This window comes from Marmota flaviventris, chromosome 15, assembly GCF_047511675.1.
Source record: "Marmota flaviventris isolate mMarFla1 chromosome 15, mMarFla1.hap1, whole genome shotgun sequence".
Classification (NCBI taxonomy): Eukaryota; Metazoa; Chordata; class Mammalia; order Rodentia; family Sciuridae; genus Marmota; species Marmota flaviventris.
In genome coordinates this window covers 20,460,349-20,473,080 of record NC_092512.1, presented here as the reverse complement: position 1 = coordinate 20,473,080, position 12,732 = coordinate 20,460,349, and the positions used below count along the sequence as shown (strand labels likewise).

The following is a 12,732-nucleotide window of genomic DNA, read 5'->3' as shown; positions in this document are numbered from 1 at the left end:
GATAGTTGCCCTTATTTGAAAATTTTGAGCAATTGAAAGGCAAGAAAGGATACATAAGTCCTTGAGGCCTTATTTTGAGAAACGGCCATCTTCTTCTAGAAATATGTATGTCAATTAAAAAAAATCTTACAAAATAAAGCTTTATTACTTGTAAATATTTTTACATTATCATATTTTTTAAAAAAACAAAATCAATAATGCTTTAGAAGAGTGTTGTGATCCCTGATCATACATTTGGAATAAAAACTCAGCAAGACCATCTCTGATGTTGCTTTGATCACCAGATTTTAGGATTGCACTTCCTCCTCTGTTTTAAAAAGTTGCTAAGATGGGCAAACCTTGCTTTAAAAGAGAGAGAAAACAGAATCCCAAAGTAAAGCTGAAATGTGTGTAGAGGAACAGATCCAAAAAGGAGGACATGAATCCTTCTACTGAGCCCTTATCTAACATTAAAATTAAACATCCTATGCTTTGGTCATTAGAAATACTGTACCAGCAGGTATTTTAATATCATCATGTTCAGGATTGTCATAGTAACCTATATTTCATTTTCATAATAACATATACATAAAGTATAATTGTTAAAATAGATAATATAGCACAAGATACAAATCAGATATCACAGGAAGAAGAATATACTTTTTATTATTTCTTTTTGGCAAATATCATGTTAGCCACATTCTTAAAGGGAAGAAAAAAACTTTATGGTATTAAAAATGGCATTCTTGTTTTTCAGGAATTAAAGGAGAACTGGGTGATATAGGAGCCCAGGGCAATATTGGCAAGTCTGGGCCTATTGGCAAGAAGGGTAAGTTGCATTTTATTTTCTGTAGTAGCAACTTAAAGTAAATTTAACATATCCTTAATATATTTTTAAGATTCTGTATGATGAAAATGATCCCTTTTCTCTCTTTTAAAAGATAAATTTTGTCTTCCTATCTTGGTTCTTACACAAGCAATATATCTCGCAGCTCAAAGAAAGAAAGTCCTTGAGCAAAATTTAACAAGATTTCAGGGACAGAGACAAGCCTAAAGTTCTACTAGTGTCTGTATTAAACTTTCCTTCAGATCCACTCATTGGCTACTAATTCTTGGTACAATTAAAATGGCATGATGATTATTCATAAAACATAAATCAGTACAGAAGAAAATAACTTTTTTTCATAATTTGAATGAAGTAAACTAATGATTCTATACCTGTGATCTATTACCAGGATAAAACTTGAGGTATATGTGTGCATCCCCATTTGATTTCAGACATATTTTGATCTTGAACATAGTCACTATCTCAATATTATAAAACAGAGATAGTCTCCTCTTTATTCTCTAAGCAATTCTTCCCTTCCTCTTCTCCCCAAACCCCACAATAGTAACAGGTTCTAATTGCTTCTGATATTCAATAATTCAAACTTACAGGCATTGTTCCATTTGGTTTGTGGATACAAAGCTTAAGGAAAATCAAAATTGTATAGAAAGTGACTCAGAGACTATTCAAAAAGATAGAAATTTATCAATAAAAATCATAATACTGAATGACATGATTACTACAGGGGCCATATAGGAGAATAAGGCAAGACTGTTAAGAGGAGGAAGTGATCTAGGTCTTGAGGGAATGGGGAGAAGACATTTAAGAAAGATGCAAGAAAACTTGTACAAAGTCATAGATTAGGGAAGCTCAGTGGCTTGGGGTATTACTATTTCTGCCACCTTGATGTACCCTCTGTCTTTTCGTAAGTGCTTGAGCCTCTGCATAATTTAACAAGTGCCCTTCTGTGGCCTGCATGTCTTCCTGTAGATAGGGTAATAGTTGGGAGTCCCTGCTGAGGCTGTGGCCCCTCTCTTCCATTCTGTAACTCACTCAGTACTTCTTCTCTCTCCACTCTTTTTTAACTAACTCCCTTGAGGAATTTCCTTAGGTGACATTTGAAGGCGGGGATGCAGAGCAGTGTACTGAAAAGAAACTGCTATGGTAATTTTTGATCCAGGGATTTGTACTGCACATTCACCTCTGATTGAAATCCTTGTAGTTGGAGAAGAGCTACACACCCTCCTCAGGGTTCGCAGGTCCTGCTACAGACTGTTTGTGGCTAGTGAAACTTTGGCTTTAGAGTCCCTCATTTGCATGGTTCCCAAGACCCCTTAACAAGCCTCTCATTTGCATGGCTCACATAACTCTATGTCTTAGTGAGACATTTGGCCTCAACTGGTTAAAACAGTGCTTCTCCACATTTCTTAAATAATTGCTCCTCCAACAAGCCTTTTATAATGTATTTTTCCTAATTGCCTCTTCTGGTGAAATTTTAATATTATTCATGGGCTGTATATTCATTTATTCATATTGTATATGTTTATGTTTTATATATTTTAACAACTAGAATTTTTCACCCCCAAGAACTGATATTTGGAGGTGATGTTACCCATCAAGAAAGCATGACTTAACGCTGTTCTCCCCTGCTCCAATTTCCCTCCGTCATCTAGTATCAGGTGTCCAGGAGTGGATACAAGTATTTGGGGCGTTAGCTAAGAGGAGCTAGAGAGGGTAAAACATTAAGTTTGAACTTCATAAGGTACATTTACATAGTCTGAAGTTATTTTGATGTACAATCAAGTTATTGCTAGCAAGTCCAATGTAGGAATAGCCTCCAAATATAGTACTACCACTTATTATGCAGGTCTATCCAAAATCATGTTACAAAGCACTGGGCAATAGGTCAGATCATTATCTCAATATGTCCTGGAGAATCTGGCACAAGAAATGTGTAGTTTGTGGAAAATAAATAATGTTTGAAAAATACAGGGCCAGAGAAAGTGTGTGGAAAGTTTGTCCAAATCCAAAGTTTTGGTATCAATGAAAAAGACTTTGCAAGGGGATATTTTCAATTTGTACAATATTCTTACTTTTAATATGTCAATAATAAGTTGTAAAGGTGGAAGAAATTTTTCAGGCTTCTTCTATAGGCCAGGAGAGATGGGCCTGCATTAGGTTGCTCTTTCTACTAATTGTGATTAGCTAGGTCAAAAAAAAATAAATCACACACATATTTGGAGGCATAAGATGGCTATCAAAATGAATAGGACTTTAGGAGCCATGGTCTGGAGCAGAAGGGAATCAGTGGATAAAGTGTTTCTGGTAGAGGAACACAGGACATGTTCTTGGCTGGTACATGGATCACCTGGAATTAGCATATCTACACCTAAGAGGGTGCAGCTAGAGGGGCATATATTGGACTTCAAGACTTCTAGAGGTTAGCCCTGGTAGAGGAGGTTAAGACCCACCTGAAGACACTGTGTACTTCCCTGAAGAGAGCAGAGGTGGAGGATAGCGGCAATCCACTGACATGAACAAGTCCCGAAGTGAATGGCTTCAGTGAGTCATTCTTAGACACTGCACTTCTCAAGATGCAGATGTGTCAGGTTTATGAAGTCTCTAACAAGCAGAGCTAGTTAAAGATCTTGGTCTAAGTTTCAATCATCTCCTAGAACAAGACCAAGAGACTTGGGGAAAGTGGTAGACAACAGAGACAAGAAAAGGCAAAGAGTCTCCACCCTTTGTGATTGGGGAATCTCATTGTGGATGAACTCCCAGAATTGTTGAGTTATTAAGAGTCTGGAAATGATAGGGGTAACTACACCTATCTCCCACAGGCCTGCTTCTCCTTAGAGGCTCAGGTATGAAGCACTATGCATACCTCTGTCACTGTCCTCAATGCCATGGCTATTAGCTCCTGTGTTTCCCCCTGATATTCTGGGGATAAATGAATGACAGATTCACTGGGTCTGTTTGCCTAAATAAATATAAGCTCTACTTAGGGAACCCCACTTTTATCCTAAAACCTGTTATATAGCAGAAAGTTTACAAATTGTTTGATACAATAAGAATTTTTAAAAAGAACAATAAAGCACTTTATATCCCACAATGCGGCTTTCTATCCTACTCCTTCTTCCTATAAATTCTGTTTTCCCTTAGCATCCATTTCCACTATTGGCCACTAAGATTTCCTTCTCCTCCAAAGATATGTCATCAAAATTTATGAGCATGTCCTCGAATTTTCGAAAGAAATAGAGATGCAGTGTTCTGGGCCACCTGGATTAATTTCATGTTTAATCTCTACTTTGATATTTATCACCCTCATTTTGATGATGGCCCTTCTAAGTTTTTCATTGACTTGGATTAATCTTAACTTTTTAGGCTGACCTTAATGTTGTCACTTGCATGGGTAAGGTGGCTTTCTGGATGTCAATATTTCATTTGAGAAATAACAAATAACAATGATTTAGTATAGGTAAATTCAATCTCATAGCAAAATAAATGTTTTTACTTGAGGTCAATAATCCTTTTACACTGAAAGCATTATGGTTTTTTGTTTGTCTGAATGTGACCTCTAAGTCTTCAAACTTAAGACAGTATTACAGACATGTTCTCACTCATGGGTCAAAACAAGTTTTGTGGATGACCTTAAACTGTAATGAATTTTGGAGAAATAGATGCACTAATCCCAGATGCTCTGCGCACCAGCTAAGATCATGTCCTGCATTCCTCTACCATAACTCAGGTACAGGGCAGAAGCTAACATCAGTCGAGCATCCTCTGTGAGTCAGATCAATGTTCATCCAATTATGAGATAGCATTACCTAATTTATTCTCCTGATGATCTTATCATTTTAGATACTTTCATTCCATCTTTAAAAAAAGAAAGAAATTAAATAACTTGCCCACATTTAGCTATTAGAAAGCAGAGCCAGGATTTAAACCCTGAATTGTGGGGTTTCTATGGTCTCACTTCACCATACTACTATGGTGTTCCCATTTGTTATGGGAGGAAAGGAATTAATATCAAAATACTAGAAAGCAGTTAGAGTGTTGACATCTTCTCAGAAGAAAAGCCACATGCCAATTTAAGAAGTTGCTTCCTGCATTTTTAAGATTCAGCTGAAGGTGACTTCAATCTAGCTTCAATCCCCCTTTCTCTACCATGAACCCTAGGGAGGCATCTTTTGCTCTCCTATTGAGATTTTACCAGGATTTTCATTTATTTCACTGTTCATATATGATATCATCCATCTTTTCTCCTTTATCTTTTACATATGTTTCATTTTTTTTAATCTCATAATTTTTCCAAAGCAAATACAGTATTCCTCCCTTCCCTAGAGGAAATGTTCCAAGACCTCCAGTGGAAGCCTGAAGTTGCAGATAGTACCAAACCCAATATATACTATGGTTTTCTCTTATATCATGAAGTTTAATTTATAAATTAGGCAAACTAAATGATTAATCACAATAACTTAAAATACCAATATACTGCAAGGGTTATGCAAATGTGGTCTTTTTTTTTTTTTTTTGCCCCCTTTACTCTCTCAAAATATCTTGTGTAGTATTCACCCTTCTCCCAGGGATGTGAGATGATACGATGCCTATATAATGAGATTAAGTGATGTGAAAGACATTGGCATTGTGAGATAGCATTAGGCTACTACATAAGTATTACTTGAAAACTAACACTACACTATCATGACAGTTCATCTGAAAACAGAGATGGCTACTAAGTGGCTAATGGGTAGGTAGCATATAATGTGGATACTATGGACAAAGCAATGATTCACATTTCAGGGAGGATGGAGCAGGATGATTTGAGATTTCATCACATTCTTCAAAATGGCATGCAATTTTAAAGTTAAAAATTATTTATTTCTGAAAATTTCCCCTTAATATTTTTGGACTGCAGTTGACCACAGATAACTGAAACCGTGTAAAGCAAAACTGCAGAAAAAGAAAGAAAGTAAGTAAAAAGAGGGGGAACTACTGCTCTGTATTTATATTTTTTGTATGCCTATTGTGGGACTTACCCAGAACTAGAATCATAACATAAGTGGAAACAATCTTTAATACATGTTGAATTACAAGGGATTTGCATGCAAATAAAATACAAATTTTTAAAAAATAAAAATATTAAACTCATATTCATGATGTTTTAAGTTCATATAATTATTGGTGATAAGGACTGCTATTACTTTCCATTTTTCTTGTTTTATTTTATTTTTTTAATTTTTTATTTTTTAAAATTTTTTATACCTTTATTCCATTCATTTATTTTTATGTTGTGCTGAGGGTCAAACCCAGGGCCCTGCGCATTCTAGGCAAGCACTCTACCACTAAGCCACAATCCCAGCCCCTTGTTTTATTTTATTTTTAATTGATATATAATGATTGTACAAACTTATGGGGTAAAATATAATATTTGGATACATGTATATGTTGTGTAATGATAAAATGACACTAATTAGCATATCCATTATCTTAAACATTTATTGTTTCTATGTGATAAAACATTTCAAAATCTTGTCTTCTAGCTATTTTGAAGTAGAAATACATCATTATCAACTATAGTTACCCTACTGTGCAATAGAACCCCCAAATTTATTTCTCCTCTCTAGCTGCAACTTTGTACCCATTGACTAACCTCTCCCAACTTCTCCCCACTACACTGACATAACAATTACTCTTTTTCCTACTTCTACGAGGCCACGTTTTTTGAATTCCACACGTGAGTGAAATCATGTAGTATTTGTCTTTCTATTTCTGGTTTGTTTCACTTTGAGAACATTTTTCAAATACTCTACTTTATTAAGTCATTGGTCAAACCATTTGGGAAACACCATGAATTGCAGAGTCAGAAATGGTTGTGTTTGAGTACCAGCACTTCTATTTAATTGCTGGATGTCCTTGAGCAAGTTATTTGCTTTCTGACCCTCAGTTGCTTCAGCTGTAGAATACATATAATCATAGTATCTGGTTCACAGGACTTAATATGATAACATGTGTAAAGTATACAGAACAGTTCTTGGCAACTGATTGGCCTTTAGTAAATACATGTTCCCTTGCCTCCTTTAATATATTCTGGAAAATCTGTTCTTTTCCAATTTGCACATAAGGAAATAAGGAATTCATGGGAAACAGACAAGCTGTAAGCAGACCAATCTTCCTCGGTAAGGTGCTCAACATATTTCCATTCTCATTCCCCAGCTGTACCCCCTGCTATATGCTGTCCAAGCCCTCACTTCTATCTTCTGATGCTGAAACTTTTCAAAACCAAGTTCAAAGGCTGAACACTCCTTCATGCTTCCAGATGAAACACTCTCTCCTCTGGCTCCCTCTCAGGGTGTTATCTTTGTCCAGTGATATCTCTCTCACAGCATTTCCATCCTCAAGTGTCATTGACTTTACCACTGTCTAAATTTCAAGTTCTGAGACTTTCCCTTCCACCTTAAACTGTATTCTGGAAAAGCATTCGTCAGACAGTGATATGGAGAAGAGCTAATGGGCGTCCTCAGTGCCCGCGACAAAGGGCACCCTACAGGGTTTAGAATGGCTTTGTTTTTTCCCCGGTAGCTGGTGAAGGATGAAGTTAGAACATCCTTGCTGACTCTTCCCTCCTTCGCTTTGTTCTCTTGGGTCATATACCCAATTCCTGGCTGCACCAAACTCCAATGGGGTTAAGCCCCATATTCCTCCTAGCCTGGGTGATCTTCAGCCTGTATTTATCCCTCATATGTTTTTTCCTATTCTTATCCCAGATAACCATTGAAACTTTAAAATCTGTTTTATTTCTCTCAGGGTCTTCTCTTTTGATCCTCAAGAACATCCACCAAACATTTATCTCTTGTAAATGAAAAGCTTTTCCTTTCAACTATTGTGTCTGATGTGGGTTTCAAGAGCTAATTTTAAAGTTTAAAAAAAATCAACATTTTTTCTCTTTGTCTTAAAATTCCTAATTCTTTAAGAATTATTCTTTGAATGTCTGATTAAATAAGAATATGGTCACATGCAAAGGAGAATACAGAGGATTATCAGTAAAATATATTTGACATAATTTATGGTATAGATATTTACATCTATCACATCTCTCCTGAAAATTGTAAAACCTTCAAGTCAGAGGTTTAATCTTCCCTCCCTGTATATCCTCACCAGGTCTTTGTCTTGCAGAGAGTAAATAATAAATATTTGTTGAATTAAATTGAAAAAGCACAACACATGTTTTTCAAAATCCAAGAGCAAAGCCACAGAATGACTTGGGGCTTAATAAATACACTGACACTGCAATGTGGTAACCGACTGATCCAGATTTGCAAAGCAATTGTATTTCTAAAATTAAAAACACACTGAGAATTCTATTAGCCTTGTTCAGAAGGCCACATTATTTTAAAAAAATGCTAGTAGGAAAGATACCACGGATTCAAATGTTTCTTACACATCCTGCTGGGATACCACATTCCATCTAAAGAAATTATGACTCGTTTGATTATCTGTGCCTATACAACCAATGCAGAAGGAAATTATCTAAAACCAAGGGTTATTAGTTGGAGATATTGCCCATGCAATTTGAAAAACTGTTTCTTCTGATTTTAAATGTGTAGGATTTTTTCTGCTTGAAATAATTTACCTTTTGCCAGATGCCATGATACATGTCTATAAGCCCAAGGACTAGGGAGGCTGAGGCAGGCAGGGGGATCATGGGTTCAAAGCCAGCCTCAGCAACTTAGCAAGGCCCTCAGCAACTTAAAGAGGCCCTGCCTCAAACTCAAAAATAAAAAGGGCTAGGGATATAATTCAGTGGTTAAGCATCCCTTGGTTCAATCCACAGTCCAAACTAAATACATAATTTACCTTTTTATTTCATTGTGCTTTTGTGTCTCTGCTGCTGTCTTATACAGGTGACAAAGGAGAAAAGGGTTTGCTTGGGATACCTGGAGAGAAAGGAAAGGCAGGTATGGTATACTCATTTTTCTCCGTGATTTCTAGCATCATCCCTAATATGTTCATCTCAAAAATGCGTATGTTTTTTAAGAAAAACAAAATTACTTTCAGCTTGCTTAACCTGACTTTTCTCAGGCTAGAGGAAAGGGAAGAAGGGGACTTTCCTCTCTATCCACCGGTGACTTTCCAAGCCCTAGGGAAGGAGATGAGGGCACATTCCATGCCTGTCATGCTTATTGTGAAAAGCAAACCCAGCAAGTCAGGAAGCAGCCCTCAATCTCTGGGACCCATGGGAGAATCAGCAGAGCCTGCATCAACATACCATGCCTTACATTCCACTAGCATCTCAACCAAATGCTGGCCTGATCCAGAAAGGGCCCGTGGTTCCAGAATGCCCTCCGTGGCCAGGGAGTTCCCCTAGTATTCAGTTTCACTTCCAGAGAAAGAAAAAAATAAATATTTGTTGAATTAGATTCAACAAGGTAAATTGTTCTGGGGAATTTCAGTGGCTTTTATTCACAGGGGTATGGTGAAGACTAACTAATTCAAAGAACTGTTTTCATACCTTATATCTAACAGAGAATATGGAATAATTAAGCCACAGATTTTGTTGTTGTTGTTGTTCCTTTGGTTAATAAAATTGTTTTTACTTTTTACATGACCAAGGAAAAAAGAAAACAAATGTTTACATGATACAGACATTATTAAACAGAAAAAGGGACTCAATTTGAGTTTTATCTTATTTTCCATCTAATTGCTTCTCTAGGTGACTGAAAAGTGAAAAGGTAGGTGAGGAAAGGAGACTGGCAAACTAAAATCATAGTTAACCAACAAACTGGACAGCTGGTTTTCAAAATTATAAATTAGACCTACTTGCAGGAGTTAAACATAGACATTGAAACATGCAAGCTATACTTTAAATGAATAATCAGAATTAACATTTGATCAAATCATGAAAAATGTCTCCTCTCTTTGGAGAGCTGTGTGAGTGAATAATGCAGTAACAAGAGATCCTGGCTGCAAATGTGTTTTAAGGAGGCTGTAAAAATTGTATTCTGAGATTGAACAGAGAAGTTCTGTGTTCAACAAAAATGCCAAATGGTTCACCACGCTTGTTTGGTGGTGTGTCAGATTTATTCTTCTTTTCAAAAATTTACTTTAGAATTTTTTAAATCATTTCAAACACTTTAAAAGATGTTGTCTGGATTCCTAAAAAGGATATAAATTGGAAACCTTGTTTTAAACAAAAAGTTAAATGGATAGTCTTCACAGAGAGCTATTATCAGACTAGAAAAAGAGAGTAAATATTAGGAAAGGAACAAATGCCCTTTCTAATTGGTTTGCATTTACTTCCACATGATTGCACAGTTTTTGTCATTTAAGGTACTGTCTGTGATTGTGGAAGATACCGGAAAGTCGTTGGACAACTTGACATTAGTGTTGCCCGGCTTAAGACATCTATGAAGTTCGTCAAGAATGGTGAACAAGTTCTCTTTTGCTTTGGACTATATATCTATGGGTTTTGTCTCTTTCAACACATTTCCCAGCAGAAAATACCTTAAGTTGGACAAAGACTTACTGGGATAGTGTCACCAGTCTACAGGCCTACTGAAATGCTAAATATCCACTGAGATTCTAGGACATAGATTCATGCATGCGTATATTGCCTCTTGGTTAAAAAAAAAAAAAAAGGTACTTTCCTAAGAGGGCAGTGGAGAAAAGAGTAGAGCTTGGTAACCTGTGCCTTGGGGATAAAAAAGGGACAGCAAGAATCTCAGGAAAAGAGATGAAAACAAGACCCATTTCCTTAAGCAGTTGAGATAATGTGTGAGTGCTAGCATTATTTCACTGAATGTTTATGATTGTTATGACAGATACCATGATTAAAGCTCAGACAAAGTATCTTGCCCACAGATACAGACCTAATGAACAGGATTTGAATACAGGTTATCCTGAGTCCTTTTACTCCACAGTAAAACTCAGTACAAATCATATGTTTCTCTAAGTTTTGTAACTTCCCATATTGGTCATTTTTGTTATCCTTTGTCTATTTCCCCATAACAGTTAGCAGTGAGGTCCTTAAAGTAGAAAGTGCTCATATATGCTCTTCAGAGAAAGAGGGAACTATTGAAGGAACTATAGTAGTTACTATTATAACTGATTTCATTTTTTTTGTACTCTTATCTATTGTAATTCACAAAAATATGTTGTATATTATAGGAAGCACACAGCTGCCATCTTGTGTTCATAGTTACCTGGTAATACTAGAGGCATAGGAAATACTTGATATTAAATAATCACCTTAATTATAGCTCTAGTTGTAACCCTACTGAAGATTCTGTATCTGATATGACTTAGACTGTCATGGATAAACCAGACCTCAAAGGTACAACACAGAGCAATAGTTTCTAATAGTTTAGTGGTCACATACATCCTTATAAATTAAAGTTATGGACCCCAAATGTATGCATAGATGCCCCTAAAGCCCAAAGTATTCCATTATATGAGCTAAAGATGATTCTGAGTCTCTCATTGTATTGGAAATTCAGTCAGTAACTTGGTCTCCCTCTTGTATCTGGATAACATGGACAATCTCAATGTACAAGTTTACAGCCTCAGAACTTCGCCCAAAGTTGACAAGGTTCTGTATTATTCTTCTATCCAGTCATTAAGCATTTATAATTCCCTGGAATTGTTGATGCAATGAGGTTGAAGAGCGTCAAAGACATGGGCCTTCTCCCCAAGACATTCATAGTGGAGTAGAAGTAACACTTGGGCAAACAATTAGAGCAGAATATGCTGAGGCCTGTAAAGACCTGTAAAGTGGGAGAGCACTGGAATACAGGGAAGAACACTAGAATCCCGTGTCTGTGCAGGGGCATCAGAAAGACTGCTTAAGTGATGAATAGGAGTCTGTCAGGTAGAAGAGCAGTAAGACTTTCCAGACATGGAAATAGAAGACAGAGGGGGACATGATCATGGGCAAATATGGCTAAAACATAAGTGGGGCTGGGAAGATAGTATGGAATGATCTGGGTGGCAGTTCCCATAGCAAATCCTTGTCAATGGAACTCCCTGCTGGACAGCTCTATGGGAGGTTGAGGAGGTAAGGAAGGAAGGACAGATGGTAGATGTTCATTCTCCACTTAATGATTAGAGAAAAACCAGTGATGCTCGCATGACAGGACCTTGCAAAATAATTCTCGAGTGCTGAACAAATGAATTACATCTGTCTGTATTTCAGTCAAACTTGACCCTTGTCTTTTGGAGATGCATAATGATACTCTCTTTTTCCTCCCTATATAGTCATTGCAGGAATCAGGGAAACTGAAGAGAAATTCTACTACATCGTGCAGGAGGAGAAGAACTACAGGGAATCCCTCACCCACTGCAGGATCCGGGGAGGCATGCTAGCCATGCCCAAGGATGAAGCCATCAACACCCTTATTGCTGACTATGTTGCCAAGAGTGGCTTCTTCCGGGTGTTCATTGGGGTGAATGACCTTGAGAGAGAGGGGCAGTATGTGTTCACGGACAACACCCCACTGCAGAACTATAGCAACTGGAAGGAGGGGGAGCCCAGCGACCCCTACGGTCATGAGGACTGTGTGGAAATGCTGAGTTCAGGCAGATGGAATGATACGGAGTGTCATCTCACCATGTACTTTGTCTGTGAGTTTGTCAAGAAGAAAAAGTAATTTCCCTCATCCTACACAATTGAAATTTCCCTGCATTTTCCACTGCAGTTGGTTTTATCCATTCTTGTCTCTCTTCTGTGACATACTTAATATGTTTGTATGTAATAGATCCTTGACACAAGACCTCACCAGATGACATGGGTCCTGAGAGAGTTTGAATCACTAGTTGAGCAGAAGGTGTTTGTCTATGCCCACATGAAGAGTTCACTTGGAATTTGCTCTGACACCTCCCCTTAGAGCTCTATCCACTGTGGGTAATTGACCAGTTGGTCAGAGATGATT

The 12,732-nt window shown here is 37.1% G+C and overlaps 1 protein-coding gene across 1 annotated transcript in view; it reads left to right on the top strand.

The window, feature by feature from the left end:
• Colec10 (collectin subfamily member 10) overlaps positions 1-12,450 on the top strand; it is a 32,536-nt gene extending 20,086 nt beyond the window's left edge. Inside the window, exons 3-6 of the mRNA XM_027952710.2 lie at positions 737-808; positions 8,710-8,763; positions 10,136-10,231; positions 12,059-12,450. Coding sequence (XP_027808511.1) covers positions 737-808; positions 8,710-8,763; positions 10,136-10,231; positions 12,059-12,450 — 614 coding nt within the window. The remainder of the gene's footprint in view (positions 1-736; positions 809-8,709; positions 8,764-10,135; positions 10,232-12,058) is intronic.
• The last annotated feature ends 282 nt before the right edge of the window (positions 12,451-12,732 follow it).